This window comes from Corvus hawaiiensis, chromosome 15 (assembly GCF_020740725.1).
Source record: "Corvus hawaiiensis isolate bCorHaw1 chromosome 15, bCorHaw1.pri.cur, whole genome shotgun sequence".
NCBI classification, from domain to species: Eukaryota; Metazoa; Chordata; class Aves; order Passeriformes; family Corvidae; genus Corvus; species Corvus hawaiiensis.
Window position 1 is genome coordinate 5,768,779 of NC_063227.1, and position 22,908 is coordinate 5,791,686.

The 22,908-nt window shown below is 43.1% G+C and overlaps 1 protein-coding gene across 1 annotated transcript in view; it reads right to left on the reverse strand.

Moving 5' to 3' along the window:
- GALNT10 (polypeptide N-acetylgalactosaminyltransferase 10) overlaps positions 1–22,908 on the reverse strand; it is an 83,382-nt gene that overhangs the window by 28,280 nt on the left and 32,194 nt on the right. Inside the window, exons 2-4 of the mRNA XM_048319801.1 lie at positions 16,260–16,362; positions 15,247–15,385; positions 11,980–12,146 (exon numbers count right to left, since the gene is read on the reverse strand). Coding sequence (XP_048175758.1) covers positions 11,980–12,146; positions 15,247–15,385; positions 16,260–16,362 — 409 coding nt within the window. The remainder of the gene's footprint in view (positions 1–11,979; positions 12,147–15,246; positions 15,386–16,259; positions 16,363–22,908) is intronic.

Below are 22,908 nucleotides of genomic sequence, written 5' to 3' on the forward strand. Positions count from 1 at the left end.
TGTGAGCCTGTGCTGTGATAAACACAGGTGCATGAACTGCTGTCCTGCTTGTACCATCCTACTTCTTCAGCTTGCAAAGGGAACTTTCTCATCCCAACCCTGCTCAGGTATCCTTCAGGAGATACTAGTACTGAATGCAGAGACAAAGGTCTGATTTTAAAATGGAAAAATTCACACTTATTGGCATTAGCATCTAAATACACCCAGACCCCAAGGAAAGTTTAGTAGGTTGCATTTCCAAGCAGGGAAATACACTGGGAGTAATCATCTTAGTTACAGCACAACCTCTCAATCTCTCAGGAAGGTTTGATTTGTAAAGGAGTCTATTCCAACTGCTTCTTTCTGAGGGAATCCAGAAAAATCCATTTACTTATCTTTCCTTCATGCTGTAAAAGTTTAAACACTTTTTGTTCCTCAGGAGCAGTGCAGCCAACCTGTGGAGTACAGATCATCCTGTACACTGATCTCCTGGCCAACCCACAAGATCAGTTTTTCCCCCTCTGCCAGAACCCATCTCTCCCAGGGGAAACAGTCAAGTCATTCTCATTAGCTTACTCTTCTCCCTTTCCATTTCATTAAATATGTATTAAGATTAAAGCACCCACTTAGGTTTTTCCCTCTTCTGTTGACTACATCTCATCTAAAGAGGGTATTTTGTGACTCTCAGTCATTTCCTGTTGATTGCTTTTAACCTCAGAGCTGCTGTGCTGGCACGCACACACTGGAGAGCTGCAGGTTTTGGCCTACGCAGCCTTTGTAGCTGCAAAACAGGGGTGAATTCCTTGCAGTACACTTAATATTCAGCTCAAGTTTGATGTAGCCATGGTGACTGGCAAGGAAGGGCATTACTGTCCCAAATACTGCCTTCAGCCCAAGGAATCTCTGCGCTCATCTTAAGGCCACACCAGTAGCTTTGACTATCCAGCTATTTAACCAAGGGAATGCCCACACTCCAAAAATCTTTAATTGCCTTGAACCTACACCATCAACTGCTTTCTGGGCACTGGAGAGACAAGCAGGGGTGCAAAAGCATCTCAGAAGTTTGTTCCAAAGCCTACTCGGTGCCCAGGATCTCTGTGTCAGGATACAGCCACTGCTGCCAGTGACGCTCTGCACGGTGTATCATGACATGAACCTAAAGCCTACGACCAACAGCAAGGCAGAACTTGCCATCATTTGAAGAGATGTGGGCAAATGAAGTGTTAAGGCAGTTCTTACTGAAACATTTTGGATCATATCAAAGCTGCAAGATTAAAGCCTTAAAAGTCACTGAGTTTTGCTGGGGAAAAAAAGAAAAGAAGATGCCAAAACAAACCAGTCCTCAGAGAGTTATCTTTGTACATGAATAGTGCTGATAGAGGCAAAGAACTTCTTGGCCTAAAAGTATTTGCTCTGTGCAAACCATCAAAAAACGAAATACTCCAGAAAGAGCACAAGGATTGACAGAGAAATCTGCTCCAGACTTTTGTCTTGTTAGAGAACAGTCTGTTAGGCCCAAGATGTAACCCACTTGAAAATGGCTTTGATTTGGTAGGAATGCACCCCTTCAGATCCCACGGGCTCTGATCTCAAGTGTCTAAGTGTGGAAGAACAACTATGAAGCCTAAAATTAATAACAGGGAACTACAAAGTTTTTGCTTTGGCATTGCAGCCAAATTGGAATATTGGAAAATTAACTGATAATCCTTCAATCCTACAATGATGCTCAAACATTAATATCCATGAATGACAAAGCAGAAGGAGTTTTGTCTTGTAGTCTGCGTCAGAGAACAGAAAACAATGTATCTGGCAAATGAAAAAGTTACCAATACAGCTGCAGGGAGAACACACACGATTGACTTGCAGTAACAAAATCTGCTACGCCAGAAGTATATTTTATAAGCTCACACTTTACTCTTCTTCTAGACCTCTTCACCATCAGTTCCCAACACTGGTTTACTTTTCTCATGAGAAATGCAGCTATCACAGTAAGTCAGTGACATCTGCTAAAAAGGTCAAAAAAATCTATTAAATCCTGAAGCACAAATCCAGGCCTGCTCACAGCTGTACTGATACCAAAACTAAGCCATCTTGTGGGCAATACCATTCTCAAGTAACACATTCAATTTATCTGGATGACAGGGCAGGACTGACAGCTGAAGGTACCTGCATTTAAATCTGGAGCTTTGGCTTCCCCATGCTCAGCACAGTTAATCTACTGTGTTCACGAGTGCATCCCTGTTGTGGGTAACAGGCAACAGAGGTCCTCAGGAACTGATGCTACACTGAGAGAATGGTGTGCATCTCTCTACTAAGAAAATATCACTACAATTAAAACTAGAAAAGGAATGTGGTTTGGTTTATCCACTTTTATTTTTCAGTTGAAGCAGCATTTAGCTTCCAATTTTCTCAAAATGAGGAAGTTTCCACCTTTATCAAAGTCCCTGTGTGGAACAGCTCCTTTGTTAACACCACCCCAAATGCAGGTTTAAATAGCAGAAACTATGATTACCAGTAATAGGTATCATATATGGGCAGAGGGTGCTTGAATCACATTTCAAATTAACTTCTACAGAGAAGCAGCTGAAAGCATTAAAATGCTGATTTGCACTGCAGCTGGCAGATATCTAGATTTTTGACTCCTAGCAGATGAGGACATGTACTTCAAGGTGAGTAGAATAAAATTAAAGCTGTTTTCCTGCAAAGTTCCTCTAACAGAAGCTGCATGTGTAGGGTTTCTTAGTAGCAAGCAATGCACTGAGATTTACTTAATGAGCTGTAATGGAAACTCTGCTTCTGAATTATTTATTTATTTTTAAACTTTAGACTGCCAGACATCCTTCACTACACAATAATTAGCTGAGAAAGAGGTCACAGTAAACTCGACCTTTTAAAGCCACCTCCTCTCCCTTCTAGAATAATCTTTCACCCGCAGCAACCAATCTTAGACAAATAAATACAAGATGATGAAAAGTAAACTGGTTAGTTAATTTAGGCTGTCACAAACAAACCTGTAGTAAACAACTACAACAGGCGCTCATGCCTCTTAAAACACCAGAGAATAAGCTTTTAATGCTCCCCAGCCATTGCCTAATGAACAGTGCAGGTTTTAGACATCCTTTTAGGAAGGCAATACATGAGTACAGACATTAAAGACACATTAAAAATGAATACTCAAAAAAGGGAAAACATAAAACTGAATCTCATCCACATCTCACTCTGATCCAAAGCAGACTCTGTCACTGTTATCTAAAGTATCCCACACCCACAAGACACTGCCAGAAAGGGAGAATAACAAATTATTCTCTTCTCATAAACTAAAATGGGACATCTGCACCAGCTTTTATTTTATTGCTCCCCTTGGTGCCCACTATGGAAAAGACTGTTGGTGAGTTCACAAATTCACTCCTACACCCACATCCCTGCTCTGCTGGGCTACCTGGGAGTCACGCTGCAGTCTGGAGAAGAAACTTCACATCTCTCCACCTAGAAGAACCAACCTTCTCCCACTTACCCAAAGGGAGATCTGTCTCACTGACTATTACTTCAAAGAAATTATTTATGAGTCTCAACAGACCTGAGATGGTCTCCAATGAATTCTGAAGACAAGGAAATACCCTCTTTATTCTGACTTAATTTACAAAAATAATCTTTTTATTAGTTGTTTGGGACAACAGCTACCACAACTTCTACAAGAGAGCTTGAAAGCAACACTTACAAAAAGGTTGTGGAAAAGCAGTTGGCCCAAAAGAAGCTTTTTCTTCTTTTCTCCATACTTTACTGTAAAAAGGTTTAAGATAAATGTATTGATAATTCAGCAAGAAAGGCTGTCATCACTTTGTCCTAAGCACAGTCACTCCATATTCTGAGATGTACTAACCAGATGCACTTTAGTGCATTTAAGAGGAAAAAAAAATTACTTTTACAGTGCATGTGCCTAAAGATGAAAAGATAATCTCTTTAGCTGCATAAATCCGTTACTGTTCCATTTAAAGATCAAAAAGAATTCCAGTAGTAAACCTTTTTCTATTTCAGATACTAAGAACATGATTTCTTTCAATTAAGGCCTGGCAGATGTGGTTAATGGAACAGAGCTGATTTTGTTGTATACCTGCTGCTGCACCAAATGACCATGAATCACCCCTTGCCTTCTCCCTCACTACACTACTTAGTGACTTCTGCCCTCCAGACCAAATTATGCTGCTCATGGTTCAGCCAAGTTGCCTCACTCACATTTGGTTTTCCATTCAGATTATCCTGTACCTCCAGAATTACTTGTACTTGTACTGCAATATAAAGAGAGGTTTAAAATGTCACAGGGACTTATCTGTCAAGGGAAAAAACAGGATTTGATTGTCTCCTCTCAGATTTGGGAAAGGATGGGCTCCAAGAATGTGTAACTATCCAGGGCAACTCCAGGGCAGTGCGATGGCACAACAGCGCGTGAGGGGAGAGGGCAAACGATGCTGGTCAAAACCCAGGGCTGAGATGACACTGCCTGGGGAAAACACTCCTTGGACTCCTCTATTGCAAGGCCTGAAAGCCCCTTGCTGCCTTTCAAAGATGAGCAGTGGCCACACACCACACTCCAGGCTCACGGTGCTTCGCTGCCTCCCAAACACCAAAGAGCAGCTCCAAGTCTGAGTGCACAAATCCTGCTGAGCACACACAGCTACGGAAAAAGGGAGTGAAAGTGGGGAAGGAGTAAGAAAAAATTTTAAATGGTTGAACAAATAAATAGAACAGAATCCTAAAAAAAGTTTTCACAAATTAAGATGAGGTTCAAGGCAACTGGGTAGTCTTGGAAGATGAAACTGAAATCCATAACCTCCATAACAACCACCCATGGGAAAATGAGTTCCCATACACATTCCTCAGAACAAAATTGTCTCCTTGAAATGCACAGCAGCCAAGGATGCATTTACACAGCCTTCTGGATAACCACTCCCTAAACCAGACCGTGCTTAATGTAAAAGCCAGAAGGTTCACTTTGCAAATGTTATTGTCATATTGGGTTAAATATATTCAAATACCTGGGCTGAAAGCTGTTGTTGCCTCCCAGTGACAGGTGCAGATTTTGACTGGTTACTCTGACAAAGATGCTCAGTTTTTGCATCTTGCCACCATACAAACATGCAACACTGTAAGGCAGAGGGCCCAGGTGGGTTAAGACTTCCAGAACAACCCTGATGTTTGGAGACTGCAGCATTTTCAGTGCTGCCACATCCAGCTTTATTATTGTACCAACACAGTGCTTTGCATGTAACTCATGCTTTGGAGATGACTGATGCTGCAGTTCTCTTCTTCAACAAGGGACAACATTTGTTCTAAAACACTGTCATTTATACCAAAGTAATCTTAAAAACAAGTAAGAACAGGCTGTCACTCAATATGCAAATAATTGAATGCTGAAACGTGAGTTTTATGTGAAATCTAAGCACTTAGCCACAATCACTGATTTCTGTCAAGCTCAGACATAAAATAAGATAAACCCCTTGTGGTGTGTACCCTTTCCTGTGTGCACACAGCCAGCCCCAAGTACACCACAAGATGTTCCTTTTAAATGACATTCAGCAGTTTCAAATGTCTTGAAGAATTTTTAAATTTCCATTGCTGCAAAGGGTGAAAAGGTAAAAATCCTACCATGTCTGACATTAAGGGAAAGGCTGAAAAATCCATGATATCAGTTTGTTCCAGAAGCACATAAATGCAAACAATTAGTTTGTTTTAGAGGTATTCTTTTACAGGTGTTTCCTAGATAAGTTATAGGAGCTCTGCAGAAAAGGACCTGGGAGTCCTTGAGCATAAACTGAAGCACGGGAAATGCTGTTTAAGCGTAAGGTAATTTTTTAATTACTTTTTTTTTAAACTAGGTCACTGACAGTGTGACTGAACAGCAGAACAGGTTCCCCAGAGACATTATGGAGTCTCCATCCTTGGAGATTTTCCAATTTTGAGTGAATAAATAAGATCTGGAGAAAGCTGCTGTAGCTGAGCAGAGGGGCTGAGTTAGATGATCTCCAGATGTACTTTCCAAACTCAACTATTTGTAATTCTGCACCTGTAAGAGACCTCTCCTCCAAAACGAAGAGTTAGCCTTCTGCCTTTCACCAGGAGTATTTGACGTTACACTGCTGGGCTACCAAGTATGTGCCAGGTGAAAAGCAAAGAACATTCTGACAAGCATCCTGCAAAGGAATGTGCCATCCTTTGTTCCTCCGGCTTAAGGCTGATCATTTATTAGTGAGAGATAGAGGACAGCTTTACATCTGTGTTGGGGTTTTAGTTTAGTCTTAGGTTTTCCTGTTAAAGGAATTTTCTCCCATATGCATGTTGCTAGGGGACAAATAGCTGTACTTAAGAAAGACAAAAAGGGGAGTGGGGCGGGCCTGGCTACTCCTTTGTCTACACTTGGGTGTGGGGGCAGTTCGCTCTGAGCGTCCGGAGAGAGAAGCTGCAGAGAAAGGAGCTGCTGCTTCTTTCTTTTTGGCCGTTCTTTCTTCCTGCTGGAAGCAACGCCGGGACCCCAAAAGCCGCTTTCCCTGCCCTGCTGGAGACCGAGCTGTGGCTGCCCTGCTCCGCTGCTGCTTCGAGTTTTCGCTACGCTGTAGCCCTGCTCGCCCTGCCTGCCTGGGCCTCCGTGGTTTTTTTTTCCCATCTGGATACATCTCGTCTGCCACCCGGGATTTGCCGTTCGTCCCTGCCGTTTCAGCCTGCTGTTCCTGAGAGCCCGGGATCAGCTGCCCAGCGGTTTGTGAAGCCTTTGTTCCATCCTTCCCGGGATCCCAGGGCACCAGTGCCGCGGGTTTCCCGAGCTCGCTCCGGAGCGCCCCCTGCAGCCGCGGGGGAACCATCGCACCTGCCCTGCTCACCGGGAGCCGCCAGCGCCCCTGCCGGCTGCGAGCGGAACTGCACCCGAGGGGAAAGGGCCTGACAGCCGAGAAGGCTGGCACTGGGTTTGTGATTGCTGTTACTGCCAGAGTTGTTGTTGTTTTGTTTGACTGGTTATATACATATATATATAGAGTAAAGAACTGTTATTCCTATTTCCCATATCTTCGCCTAAAGGCTCTTGATTTCAAAATATAATAACTTGGAGGGAAAAGGGGTTATATCTGCCACTTCAAGGGGGGCCTCTGCCTTCCTTAGCAGACACCCGTCTTTCAAAACCGAGACAATCTGTTCATGTGGACACAGAGACAGCTTTTACAGCAGAGGTGCCCACAAGCTACAAGAATTAGGTGGAGACCAACAATTCATTTCGTACAAGACAGACACTAGAGCTGAACAGCTCCATTTCTCATCACAGCAATTCAGGCTGCAGGCCCAGGGACTGAAGCAGACCCTGAAGAACCATGAACTGCCTGCCTGTTACTCGTTGCCTGCTATCAATAATAAAATGCCATCAGAGCTGACAGAAAAACCTGCAGTGTTACAAACTGGCCTGCAATTCCACTTGTCTTCTCCTCCTCCCATTTCTGTGATAGAGTAGAACCAAACTCCCACTCAGCAGCATGGTAATTAGATATTCAAAAAGCAAACAAATTTCACATGACAGTACCCAGGAGAAAACTGATAAACATGAAAAAACATTTTAGTTTACTTGGGGCCATTCTGGTAACACAAGCTCAGAGGGATGTAATTAGTACCCTGCAAGCCAGCATATGAAAAGGCTTAATTTAACTGAGATCAGACCTAAAGAATAGCTATAGAAATTAAAAGTGAAGCCACTAATCCACACAGGACTGCCACAGCTAGGAGTTTTTATGGTCAGGAATTCTAGAGTGGTAATTCACATGGGTTGCATTCCAATTTCTGCTTATCCAGAAGCACAGGCATTATTTTGGAGCACCCTGCAATAGCTGAGGTTCATCAAACCCGTGGAGGTCAGTCTGTGGCTCTCTAGCAGCTCTCTGTACCATGCAGGAAGAAGCAGCCAGTGCTAGGCAGGTTAATTCTTATTCTCCAACAACAGTTTGCTGAATTGGTGTCTCCCTCTCCAATATAACCTATATTCTTCTGTACAGAAAACCTCTGCAAGTGTTTTGAACTGGGAAGAAAGTTCTTACATCAGATATCTCAACCAAGTTTGTGGGGAAAAAAGCATTACAGCAGTCTTAATGCAATGCTACACTGATAACAGAGACTATTGATAGAGAAAGTAAAAAACAGCCCTGCAGTATTTACTCCTGTGACTAATGGCACGTGATGGAAAGGAGCTCCTTTTAAGCCAACCCAGCCTACCAAGGGAATCCCCACAGAGGAAGATTCAGGAAGGTGACAACATGGTCTGCACCTCAAGGCAAAGGGGATGGAACCACCACACCGACTGACCCCTCTGACAGGCAGCCTTTCCCACAGCAATCTGGCTGACATGGCATCCAGCACACAATCTGGGTGAGGTAAGGCTCTAGCCTTTTTTTAGATTTGGACCATTTGCATTATACTGCAGGCATACAAAAAACCCCCCCCAAATCCAGACAGCAAGTTGTTCCAGCACATTTTGACTTTCCAAGTACAAAGCAAAGGAAACATTTAAAAAACATGACTCGTAAAGCTTTTGCTGCTCCCTGTTAAGATTTGCTGTCATCAGGACAGCATTTTTTGGATGAAAAATGTTTATTGCTAAAGGTCACAGAGTTGTCTCTTTCAAACAAATTAAGCAATAAATGGCTGCTGACACTTCCAGATGATGATTCATCTGTCCAGGAGCTCCAGTAACACACAGCCACAGCTGCCCCTCAGGTTTGCTGCAGACCACAGCCGCCACCAGCTAACCCAGAAATCTGTCTTCACTCTCCTGTCACTCTGTTAGCCAACTTCTCAGCCCTCTTCGTAGACACACCAAAAATTCCTTACTCTCAAGCTTAAAACCAGATGAAAAACATATGAAAATAACATCTGTCAGGAAAAACACTGTCTGCAGTAGCCAGGTTTCCACACTTACTATTTCTATTATTACCAAAGTCCTCTTTACTTCATGAGCAGCAAAGATTCTCCATGTGTGAGACACAGGGATGAAAGAGACTGATGGATCAGCACCAATATCCCCATCGTCAGAAACCAGTGAAACAGCAGAACAAGAAAGAAACCCTAGCAGCACCTCAAGGGCAGCTGGCAAACCCTAGCACATTTAACCCCAGCACAGGTCAGCACACAAGAAATACTGCCAAGAGAGACAGTCTCCTTGCCAGGGAAGGTCAAGGTACTGAAGATTATGCTTTAAAGAGTTATTAAAATTCTACAGGTCTGTTTAGACAACCCTCGAGTGAAAAGCCAGCATGAGGTACAGCAGAGATATCCTATGTTTTATCCTGTCAGAGTAACCTCTCGATAAAAAAAATGAATAATAGATTTTTTATTGAGTGATTATCCTTTCCATCTTTGGCTTTTCACTGGAAAAGGTTTATGGCAACTATTTACTGATCTCTTCAGGGAAGGAAATGACATTTACTGTTCATACAATGCCCCTCTGATCTCAAACGTGGCCTCTACTGTCACTATATCCAATAGTGATTCTATAACTTTAAAAGAAAGATGCTGCTACAAATTTGGGGAACTATTATTTCAAACAGAAGCACAGAATTCTTGCAGACAATACAGAATACTTTGCAGACAATGCAGAGGACCAATCATTTATGATTTGCAGAAAAAAATCAAGACATTTCTTCTCATTCTTTTTACTGCTCTCCAGTTCTGTGGCACAGCTGTGATGATCATCAGCTTGGACACAGAGTTCTTATTACCTGCCCAATTTAATCATAAGAAACAGAAAATAATGCAGCAGTTGCCCTAACAGTCCAAACCCAAGAATGTGCCCTTTTCAAACATACAACACGTCAAGTAGAAGTTTTCCTGGAACTTCCACTCCTTCCTGCATTTCAATTTGATGCATTAAACTATCAATTCTCAGTTACTGGGTTGAAGTGTTTGTTGTTTAGGTTTTAGGCTTTTTGGTTTGTTTATTTGTTTTTTGTTTTTTTAAGCAATGGATAAGTTACAACCAGAAATTTGTAACCATCAGCCTTTCAAATCAAGATCATGTGATCAGCACTTAAGAGCCCCCTAAGAGTAAGGATCTATTTAAGCCCATTGAGGGATGTGGAAGCCAACCCCAGTGTGGTTAAGGAAGAAAAGTGCAGATACAGAACTGACAGCACTGAAGGAAAGATGTTTCATCCTAACCAGTAATTGTCCCAGTGTGCAGAAATCAGCTGTGCTGGCAGGAAAATTCTGGTTTAAAAAAAACCCAACCAAGAAAAATCCCCCCCCCAAACAAAGAGAACCCCCACACCAGTTTTTATTAACACTCTCTTTGCATGAGTGCTATTCTCTTCCCTTGACAATTCAGCTCACTGTCCAGCATCTGGAGTCTTTTATATCTATTTATAAATAGATGCTGCACACAAATGAATCTCAGCTACATCTTGCAACCTTTTTATGGAAGATGGATGACCAAGGGAGAAGAGTTTGTGTCTTATCAGAGGCAGGTGGAACAGAGAAGAGCAAGCTGGACAAACAGCACAGGTACAGACTGAGAAGCAGGGGAGGAGCCAGGAGGGCTCTCTTTCACTTGGTCAGGGCACATCTAAAGAACAAGGAAAACAGATCCACAGGAAACCAGAATTCATGACTTTACTTCTCTGAAAAGGAACCCATTTGCACAATTCACTTGTGCTTGCAGCATGAGCTTGTCTAATTTGCTTCTAGACTTCTAGAGTAGCAATAAAAAGACCTTGTCAGGAGGGTGGGTTTTCCTTCTCCTCGCCTTAGCCTGAAAATCCTCTAAAGAAATACTTATTTCATGTAACATTGATTTCTCCAAAGTAGCATGCCTTGCTTGCAAACTAATGAGAGAAGAACTTTAGAGCAAGTACTACAGCTGTTGGTAGTGCCTATTTGGAAGCCAGTATAGGACAGAACACTAAATATTCACAAGCTTGTTTCCAAGCTCATTTAGGGGCTTCCCATATGTCAGGTTTCTGGAGATGTATCCTTTAGTATCTGTAGAGAAACTCTTTTGCCTCACTTGAGTAGTATCAGTGGCTTGAACTCCACAGCTCATAAAGCTAAATAGTCTTAATAACTTTAAAGGAGAAAATACAGCTGCTACATCTGACCATAACCCCTCAAAGTCACTGTGCCCTCTTCAACCCCAGTCAGAGGATTTTCCATGGGATCTCTCCAGCTATGCAACGTCCACATGATGGGGCATTCATTCCTCCTTCACTTGCCTTTTCTACCACAGCAAGGGTGCAAAACACAAGACAAAGCACAGCTAAATTTGCATCAGGCACCATTTAAATGGTTCAGAGAAAAAGATCTCAGCAACTATGCGCACACATTGCTGCTGCAATGACAAGTGGTTGCTCCATTAGTGGTGATGGGAGGTGCCAGTGACTCCACACCTCTGCATAGAGCACTTCAACCCAGCCCAAAGGGACTACTCTGGGCAGTGCAGAACAAAATAAGGAGGGAAGTTCCCAGCAAGAGAGAGCAAGGGTTTGTATGCTGCACATTTACTTTCCAGAAGCAAAAAAATTCATGAGAAAGGCAAGCCAAATCATAGACAGACCCATGTGGAAACCTTTTATCAAGGATTCTTTTATATGTTCTGTGTCCGGGGGGGGGCGGAAAAAAAAGCAAGCAGAATGTAAGGAGTGAGCTATTCCTCTCTCTTGGCTTTTTTTGGTTATTTCAAGAGTCAACATTTAACATTTTATGTTAAGGGCTACTCAGCCCCTTATCTGAATATTAAAACCAGCTTCCCTGGCTTTTCACATTGCCCAGAAGGCAGGACAGTCCATGTCAGCAGCAGCTAAACCAGCACATCCTGAATATGGAACACGAGGTTTTTTGCTTTCCGATGTACTAAAACAAGATTCCCCTGAGCTCTGCTGCTGGCAAGCAAAAAACCTCATGCAAATACATGTATTTGCAAGTGTATTGATCCCTTAGGTAGGGAGATACGGTGGGGATGTCACACACAAACCATCCTACCTCTGTCACTGAAGTCATCCACCAGCACGATCTCTGCCACCAGCTCGGGAGGGGAGCGGTTCAGGACGCTGTGCACTGTCCGGAGCAGGGAGGACCATCCTTCGTTGTGGAAGGGAATTATCACACTGGTGTTTGGGAGCTTCTCCAGGTACAGCTTGTTCTTGCAGCTGGACACAGACAGAGCAAGTCAAAAGGTGCTGCCAGAACACACCAGCGCTTCAATATTAATTACCAGCAAGCAACTTAGTTCATTCTTTACTCCTCAAAATGATGCAAAGTGCATTAATTTTCTTAATTTTGAAATACGGGTAACGACTTCTTGCCTTGTAGGGTTGGTTTCAAAGTAGTTTAAAAAAGAAAATTCTGTAGTATGAAGTGCAGTGTTTACTTTCCTGCAGGTGTGGCCATAAGTGGATTTCAAAGCTTGTTAAACAGGTAACCTCTAAGACCACACAGTGACCCAATGCAGTTAAAAAACACCCAGTAGCTCTTCAGAAGGGATCAAAAATCTCTTCCATTCCTGGAGGCCCCTGTGTCCAGAGCAAACCAGTGGTGGCTGTGTGAATGGAGGTGTGTGGAGGGTACAATGACAGTGCCAGCAGGACAAGCTGCCCTGTGCCCAGGAGCAGGGGAGGGAGGTCCCACGCTGCTCCCTGCCCCTTGCACAGCCCCCAGGCTGCTGTGCAGGCTGTGCTCTGCCAGGCCCCCAGGAGGCAGTCACTCCGTGCACAGTTCCATGCACACAGGCAGTAATTCCTTCCCCTGGCTCCCGAAAGGGCAGACGGGAATGAAAGCGGCTCCGGCAGCGGCAGCTTTGTTCTGGACCTTTCCCAGGGCATGGAGAAGGACACACCTATGTTACACAAGTTCAATACATCTGTGCCTACAGGAAGTTACTCTGGTGCCTGTGTGAGAGGACAGTAACTTATTCTGGGTGTAGTGAATTGTCCTGGGGTGCTGCCAAGAGCCTGCAGGCTGTGGCTGCAATGCACAGATGCAAGATGCAAACTGAAGCTGCAGGGACTGCTTTCATCCGGCCCTTGGCATTGCCATCCTAACCTTCTTCCAACAGCTACTAGCTACAGTCCTGTTCCAGTATGAACCAAGAGCTCTTGAATCTTTTCTAACTCTTCTTAAACTGGAATTCTCATTTTCTGACTAACTTTAACAAGTGGGAAACTTTAGCTATTAAGTTTAACCATTAAGTGTGGAGAGAAATTGCTTCCCTCCAGCTACTGTATCTACAATTGCTTTACAAGACCTGCAAAATTAGTGTTTAATATTAAAAGCCCTAGAGGCACTTAAAGAAAAATGTTACCAGGGGAAGACATGACTGTTGAAACAAACAATTGTATCTGTGCACCAGGCAGATCCAGTACATGCTGTGCCCCAGCTCCTCGAGTCCCACAATTAACAGAAAGCAGAGGTGACACACTATTTGTATATTGAAGTCCACACATCAGCTCACACATCAGCTGCTTCTTTGTCCTTCTCCACCCAGGGCAGCTGTTGGGGAGAAGCCCAGCTGTGGCTCCAAAGCTTAGGGCAAGGCAGATGATGCATTTTTGCCCAGTACACCTTCTCCTCACACTCCCTGCTGTCTGCGGGCACTTCTCCAAAGCCTCTATTACCTCACTGGATGTAAGAGGCTCTAAACCACAGCTCCCTTCCTTCTGGAATACTCTTTATGGACTTGTGACTTTATGACTAGGTCTCAGCCTAACGTTGTTATAAACTGCCCTCATCAACCTCTCAAGTAACACAAACCATACCATTTCATGTATAGCTTTTTTACTGGGCCCAGCGAATGCACAGCAGACCTTTCCAGTGGTGAATTCCTTTAGTGCACACCCCCACTATGGGTAACCCTGCTCCCTGCCCAGCTAATCCCAGCACCCATGAGGCACACGGTGTTTATCCTCTCCTCGAGGCCCCCACAATTACAGCTTGCTATGCTGGGGGAAAGGATGTGTCAAGCAACAAGCAAACCACTGCAGCAGCACCATTAATCACAGCTTAAGTTGTTGGTGTCCCAGACACTTCACTTACTAGTTTTAACTGGGGCTGGAGTTAGAAGTTTCACTTTTTAAAGAAGTTTAAATAGCAGAATTAACACTGAGTTGGCAATTTCAGGAAATACTGAGGCATGTGAGGTAACACATTAAATCCTCAGATAACGAAATACTGACATTGTCTGATGTTTAAGTTCTCAGAGCCCAAGACAGCCCCTGTAAATGGAGGACAGGTGGAATTTAGATTAGTAAACTCAAACTGTATTTCCTAGAACTTGAGCATGGGCTGATCCACAAACATCTTCGGTTACCTGATTTATCTCTATGTTTAAACATTTCAGCTGCACGCCTAAAATATTTATGGAGCTACACTCACTACTTTGTTTTATGTGTATATATTGAGAAAGGGTGTCAAGCCAGTGTATTTGATTAGTTTGCTGTGACAGCTGAAGAGGTAATATCTCAATTGTGCAGTTCACAAATTATAAAACCTGACTTCTGGAACTTGTATCTCATGAATAAAGCAGATGTTGAATTCAGATTTACTAAATTGTAATAAACACAGCTTTACACAAAAGAAGCTTGGATTCAAATGTCTAACAATGCTTTCAGATTAAGAACCACACAAACAGTATTTAAAAACCTCCCAGTTTTGTATAAACAAGGGTTAAGTCCTAACTGAAGCACTTTTGCTAGTGAAAAACTTCTGGCTTTACCAAAATCCAGTTCAATGCCATCCTACATCATAATGTCCAAAACCAGATGAACTCTAAAATCAGCATTCAGTTGGAACTCATTTCTACTTGTAAGCCCTGATGAGGCTGTTTTTATGAGGAAGATGTCCACAAAAATAATCCATAAACCTGATAAAGCTCTTCAAACATAGCTGAGTGAAACTACTCACATCTTCTGCTCCTGAGCATTCCATTGTCATTTCCAGCTAGTGGCCAACATAAGAACTGGAACCTCTGGGTTACTTTCAAGGTCTTTTCTAAGCAGGGTTGCAAGTCTGTGGTAATTTTAAGTCTTTTGAAATCAAAAAATGATTTTTTTCCCCAGATTCGATCTCTTCTATTTCCCACTGAATTTACTAGACACCATCCTTTATTAAGGAAATACCAGGACCCAGCAGTGCAAGGATTCTATTTGATGAGCAAAGGTACAAGAGTCCAGAATAAAAAAGAACACATTCCTGTTGATGTGGTAATTTAGGGCTTGCAAACCTTCACTCGTAGAAATGCAACTGTATACTCACTTTGGATGCCTGATGTCTGGAAGGGAACGATTCAGAGAAATTTTATCACTCACAAAGATATTAAAGCCATTTTCCCTGTATGCCTGGTCCACTCGCTCTGCATCAGTCATTGGGTAAGGTTTTCCCTGTTCTCCATTTCCTGTGCATAGACAGAAAGTAAATACAGATCATTACTGCTAATTAGTGCTTAACGGCCAGAAACTAATCCATATAGCAAAAAAAGAGCATCTTATAGTCCTTTGAACATTACTTTATTAGTTTTGTGCTCTGTGTCATATTTAGCACCGAGTCAACCACGCCAATTTAACAATTTTATCTGATAAGCAGTTTTGCTACAAACCACTCAGCTGTGCAAATCAAAGGTAAAAGTCTTCCTTCTAACATCAGAAACAGATGAAGGGGTTTTGGCAATGCTATGGAGGATCTACAGAATGCCTTTTGTTTCACAGTGGGAAGAATCCATACGGTTTGAATATCTGAGCACTGTTGGAATTCTCAGCACAGATGGATTTGTGCATTTACAACCTCAGCTCTTGCACTGAAGGGCAGAGCCCTTGCAAACATGCCAGTGTAAAGCTGTGATATTCAAAATGGGCCCTTATTTGCAATGCAAGACAAACCCCAGAACTACAGAATGGACTTTCATGAATGTTATAGTCCAGAATGGTTTTCTTATTCTTCCTTTCTGGATCTCCCATTTTTGGGAGAGGTACACATGCACTTTTTGGGGGGATTTTTTTAAAAAAATCAATTTTCCACCTGTCATGAAAGCACCGAGATTTAACTGATACATTTTCACCTCAGAATGGTTATCATGCAGTTGGGGAAAAAGGAATTAAATTGGGATTAACACAGGTAAAAGATTAACAGATGAATTGGCGTTAATGCTGCATCATGCCAAGAACATCACCTTGACTCTGAAGTTAAACACGCTGTTCTACACTCAGCCTACCAAATAAAATCAAACTAAGTTACAATCTGTATTAAAACATTTTTATAGCAATCTCACATACCCACACGCTCAGAGTCCCTCCTTATGGCTTCTTTGTTATGCCAGTCCTTTTTCCTTTGTCCATCAGCAAAGTAATGGTCTTTCTTTTGCCTCACGTATGATGCCTTTTAAACAAAAAATTGGATATATAATAAATACACAACAAATGAAACCTTTCCTAAGCAGCCTCCCCTTCCTGTAAGAGGAAATTAAACATCTCCCTTAAGGCAAAATCATCACAAGCAAGTGGCTTTTAGCCTGAAAGCGGTGAGGGAGGAAGTGAGTTTTGCTTGTCTCAGAACAGTACTTTATCTATGGCTGTTAAGTGATATTTTTCCAGGGCACCATCATGTATGCAGAACAGTATTTCTTGATCAGGGAATCTATTAAAAACTCCCATTTTCATCTTGAAAACATCCAATACATCTTAGAGCCTTTTTGTTAATTAAATAGGATGTAATGAGAGACCTATTGCAGGATCATTATTAATGAGACACTACCACACCTGAATAAAATCAAAACAAGATTTAAAAGGTCATTTATTAAGACTCTTGCTGCTGAACCCAATTAGAGCTTCTATTTCATTATGTTGTTCCTGAAATTCAAAAGCCAGGGGTGCTTTGAAAACAAGTCAGCAAATGAAGATCCCCAGTAATCCAACTTCTCCAGCTCACCTCTGACTGCACAGGATGGAGACTCAGACTTGCTGAAAGGAAGAGGATTAATGAGAGGCACTGCAAAAGCCTTATTGATTCACATCATGCAGGAGAAGGCAAGTGCAGCCCCAGAGCAGCAGAGCTGGTGAAAAACCACACACTCCTGTCATGGAAGGGCTCACCTGAACTCACCAAACATAGATATCAAATTAATTTGCTTAACCTGCCCTGTGGTTTTCCAGCTGTCCCATTAAACACCACTCTTCTCCTGTGAATTCCTAGCTGCTGATAATGCCATCCTTCTAATCATTCCCACTAAATAACCCACGCTAGAGCACACTACCGTCCTGTGAAATTGTTGCCTCTGTTTTGCAAGAACAATTCTTTGCCAGGCCAGCTCACTGACCAGTCTCCTCTGCAGGGTACTCCTCTGCCAGGAAAAGTCCTGGAAAGCTCTCGCAGACCAGAGCACATCCTTGCCAGGAGAGTTTTGCCAGCTTTCTGAGCACTAGGCTTGTGCACAAGTATCATACTGGGCACAGGAACAACTGGCAAGTCTGAAATCTCAATATTTTAGGTCTCTTTTGTCTCTTTGTTTATAGCACTCTGGACGGAATGCACACACCAGGAGAATCGCTGGCAATGCCACTGTCCCTCCTGCCACTTGCCTGTGAGTCAGCTCGTGAAAATCCCTTAAAAGCAGCTGCTCTGGAAACCCCACCCACCACTGCAGAGGAGAGCATGGCCAGAGTGTCCAGGGACTAGATCCAAAAGGAATACACAGCACAACTCTGAACCTCACAACACCAACTGCGCACGTGGGAACCAGCACCCCGTGTCAAACCTGTGCAAAGTGAGCAGGGAATTCAGGCACCCTGAAGAAAAAGAGGAAAACTGACACCCACCAGCAAAAAGACATCCAAGTCTGTGTAACAGGGCATTGTTAAGAGTGCTTTAAATCCCACCCCTTTTTGGGACTCGGGCAACCTAAACTAGAATTGCAGAGGCACCTCCCTTCCCTCTGAACTCTGAAAACATCCCTTGGAAATTTTCCACTGCTGCAGGTACCCATGGGGATTGCCCTCTGTGCAGGTTTTGGCTGGGGTAGAGTTAATTCTCTTCACAGGAGGTGGTGTGGGGCTGTGTCTTGGGGTGACTTTATGATGTGTATCCCATATCGCTGTTCTATGCCTTTAAAATGAGAGGGGGGAGAGAAAAAACCCAACAAAACTCTTTAAAACATTTTGTTTTCAAGGACACAAAGATAGAGATGCTCTCTGTGTTCAGCAGAGGCGGGAGCAGGAGGAAGCACCCGGCTTGCTTTCTTTCCAGCCAGCTTTCGGCCAGGTTTTTCAGCTCCTTGTCCTCCAGAGAGTTGAACTTTGTTTTCCTGGGACTCCGATTTTTCCCTTCTTCTCTGCTGGACAATTTCAACATCAGAATACATTGGGAGGACTTTCCACCAAGGCATTGGCCCTGGAGGGGGGCCCACCACCCCATCCCAGCTCCAAGGAAGGGGAGAGAGAGATCTACGGCAGGACTCTGAAATTTTCCCAGGTTTCTCTCAGCAGAGCAAGAGGTTTTATTATTATTTAGCATTATTATCCTTTCCCTGTGTATTTGTTAAATAAATAAATAGTTTTTATCTCTTTCACTTTGAGGAAAATTCAATTTTTCCCAAACCTGGTGGGGGAGGGAAGGGTTGTAACCTGCCTTCTCTCAGAGGATGTATTTCCAAATTTGCCCAAACTGGCACAGGCTGTTATTTGGTTTTGTACTGGAAAGTGTTGGTAAAACAGGGATGTTTTCATTACTGCTGAACAGGGCTTACCCAGAGCCAAGGCCTTTTTGCTTTGCCCTAGAGAGGAAGCTGGCAGTGCTTGGGAAGTTGGGAGGGGACACAGCCAGGACAGCTGACCCCAAGGACATCCCAGACCATGTGGTGTCACGCTCAGTACATGAAGCTGGGGGAAGGAGGAGGAAAGCAGGGGTTGCTTGGAGTGATGGCATTTATCTTCCCTGCATTCCTGGAGAAGGCTGAACACCTGTCTGCCCGTGGTAAGCGGGGAGTGGATTCCCTGGTTTGTTTTGCTTTGCGTGGTTTTTGCTTTACTTTTTAAACTCTTTATCTCAACCCGTGAGTTTTCTCACTTCTACTCTTCCAGTTCTCACCCCCACCCCACGGTGGGGGCGAGCGAGCGGCTGCGTGGGGCTGAGCTAGCAGCTGGGATACAACCACGACTCACTCCTTCTGAAATACACTAATGGGATGGATCTCAAGCTGTCCTCCACAACAGCTCCCAGGAGACGGGAGAGAAGTTTGAAATACACCTCAAAGGATTCACACCAACATCTCCAGAACCCTCTGATGGAAGCCACACTGGGCTGGCTCGGGAGGTGCATCTCTCACCATTACACAGCTGTCCCACCCAAGCAGCAGCCTAAAAGCCATTAAAAAGCAGGTGCAGCCATCCCTGCTCAGCATGAGCACCCCCAGGCTCTGGGCTGAAGGGATCCTTGTGTTTGTGCACTCAGTGTAGGATAATGTGTACAGGGAAGTAAATTTTGTGCACAGCTTCAAGCCATTCTTCAGAGGGGTCAGCAATGTGCATGTAAACATCCTCAGAGCAAGCAACAACCTAATGCAAGCAATTTAAACCCTGAGATAGAGCAGAAGCAGGCAGCAGCACACCATCCTCCAGGGCTATTAAAATAAAGAAAAACAAAAAAGAAAAAAAAAAAAAAATCACAGACTGCCTCTGTGTTACACACAGTACCAATCAGGCAGATGGACAGTAGAAAGTCAAGCACATAGATCTATTAGTTCTCTCAGTCTCAGATAAATTTACACACAAAAGCATCTGTGAGCTGGGTTAAGCTAACCCTGTCAAGGCCACACGTCAGTAATTTATAAACTTTAAATTTAAGCAAGAGGGAAAACTATCAAGCACGTGCATCAGTTATTCAGGCCTCTCTGCAGTGTGGGAGTTCAGAGGTGCAGAGAATAAGTTATTGATCCTGAAGTCCTGGGGAACAGACTCTGTACAGCGCTCAGTCTTGGAGACTCACAAGGATCAACACTTCTTCATGTTGGCATCAACAAAATGAAATGAGGACTGTGCAGGGTGAGTCATTATCAGCTCCTCTGCCTGCAGTGCTCATGGTGTTTCTTCCCTGTACAACTAACACCAAAAGAGATTCACACAGGACAAGCAAAACATGAACCTCTGTTGGATCAACATAAACCTCCAAGTGGCTTTTAGAATCCTGAAGGGTAGACTCAGTTCCAGATCATGGCAGACATGCTGCATTCTTGAGCTTTTCTTGGTCTTGGGCAGAGAAGTTACCGCAGTTCATTCAACACTGGAGTCCTCCATCACATTTAATTCAGCTTGGGTAAATGTTAAGAGGTTAGAATATTTCTTACTGTATGTACCCCTTGCAAGCAAACATACAGGGCTCTGGTTTTGCAGGTCGCTATTAAAACACCATAACTGAAAAGTCTGCTGTGAGTCACTGACAAGTTCTGGCAACAGTGTCTAAACATTAATTTTGAAGTGACTTTCAGTGCTAGAAAAGGAATATCAGTGTCTTTGCCTCGGAGACCTTGCCAGCCCTCACCATCCACACAGCCCTGCAGGGAAGGTGTAGCTGCAGCAGCCTGATCAGTGTCGTATTTCTGGTTAAGAACCACACTTTCGAGACCAACCTCATTTCAGCAGACTACCAAAAAAAGGCAGTGTGAACCATAAAACATTTGCCTTCCCCATCCTCGACTGCAGCTTTTATCTCATGCCATCACTACCAGCAGAGCTGTGTGTAAGGTTGTGGGCATGATGCCACCACGGGCAGAGGGAGGATGTGCACATATGTCCTCAAGTCCCTCTCACTGGGAAAATGGGCAGGTTGCTGACATCGATGTGATTCTGGAAGCTCTTCTCCTTCTTTCTTGCTTTTTTTTTCCTCCCCTCCCTCTTTGTAGAAGATGTCTGAGCTCTAGAAATCCAGACACAGCATACAGGGACCAGAATGTTGCTTTTTTTAGTGGTTTCCTTCAGGGATGCTGCATGGGATTTGACTCAATTATGCAAATTACATAACTTGATGATACTCCTTCAACAAATGCTCTAGACTGTGCTATCAGAGCAATCTGCAAAACACAGCAAGCTTCCTAGGACTTTAACTCTTAAAGAAGCATCTCATTTATGGGGAGCTATGTCATATGTGTAATGCTGTATTTCACCTCAATTTTCACTCTTATCCTAATTTCTCATTAATTATAACTGCACAGCAGCAGGTAGAATATTTTTGTCCAAACCATCCCCTCCTTATGTGCATTTTATCTGTGAAATGCAGTGACCATTGTTTGAACACTGCAGCTGTCAATTCTGCATGGTTAGGGTAAATTGACATTATGGATCTGGATTTCTATCCCTATAAAAAATTAGGTCAGTAATTTTCACTTTTGTTCTGTGTTAGCTTCCCATTTCGTAAAAATATCGCTGGTTTTTTAAATGGTCAATTGTAAACAACATGCAAAAAGCACATTTTAAAGCGTGAAGGCTTCATTATGATCATCTATGATCATAGACTTTCTAGTCAGGCTATGTAAGTGCACCAGCCATTGAATTCCATCCATTAACTCCTACAACAAGCCCATAAGTTCTATTTCAGCTCAAGCACATTTTCTTTTCCTTAAGAACTGGAAGCTGTTTACCACTAAGGAGTGATTACTTCTCCAGCAATATCTTAAACTGTTCTCCTGCCTGTTTCCAGCCTTCATTTTTTAAAAACTGAAAATGAACTAAAGTAGAAAGGCATATTAAGCAATACATTGAGAATGGATTTAGACAGATTGCTGTAAATAAGCCCCTTCTGTTGTCTACCACGCTGTTACTTAATGCGCCGCCAAAGCAATTGATCAGTGTTCAAACACCAAATGCACAAAAATGGAATTTTAATTTTTTGTTTAATCACTATTTAGTGTGCCTGGCTGCAGCCAAAAAAAAAAAAAGTGTGGATAGAGACATAAGCCAAGAGTTTTCTGCACATGAGGAAAAAAGATTTGCTGAAGCATGTATGTTAACCATAATGCTGTACAGATCTCAAACCCTCTTCAAACATTTGTTTTACTGATTTATTATTTTCTTTCAAACCAAGGAGCTATGATCAGACCCATGATCTTTGCAGACAGTGTCAAACGGGGCATCTGTTCCACCCCAGACCTCTTCATTTATCCCAGCACCTCAGCAAGTCTATCCTGCACTCATGTCCTACAACAAGATGTTGAAGATGCCAAAACAATTAAAAAAAAAACCAACAGGCAAAGGGAAAGCAGCAAATAGGAACCATTCCCCTATTTATTAAAGGAGCTTGCAACCTGAGGTGAACTCAGTGGAATACTCGAGAGTACACACTTGGGTACAACCCAGTTGTCACATTCTGTGACATGATAAAGCAGAAATAGAAAACATCTATAGGTGGATTCTTTCCAGTCTTCCAAAACCTACAGTACCTGAGGTGTTTCAGGAAGCAAAATGTGAGGGAAGCCAGGTCTAGCAGAAACCAGGAGCAATCCTCCCTCTCACTGCAGCAAGCTCAGGTTTTAAGGATTGTGAGACCATCCATGCTAAATGTAAGTAACCCTTTCATAAATAAACAGATAGAAAGTGTTATTGCACCATGAAGAAATGGAGTTCTTTTTTTGGTTTGTCAGAGCTCTATTAGCATGCGTTGAGCAACAAACTGGTACAGCACTCACACAGCACAAACAGCCTCCATCCTTTTCACTGGCAGGAAAACAGCTGAGACTTTCAGATGAGCTAATGAAAAATAAAAATATCACCAATATCAGCTGGAGGCTGCTCCTGGGTCAGGAAGCTGAGCATAACCTCAGTTAATCAAAGCTCCTCGTTTACTGGAACAGGAGGCAGCATACTACTGGAAGAAAAAGCTGCTAAAAGCCTGTTGTGTGATCTACCCAAGTGTTTTCAAAAGGTTAATTTTTGAAGCTAT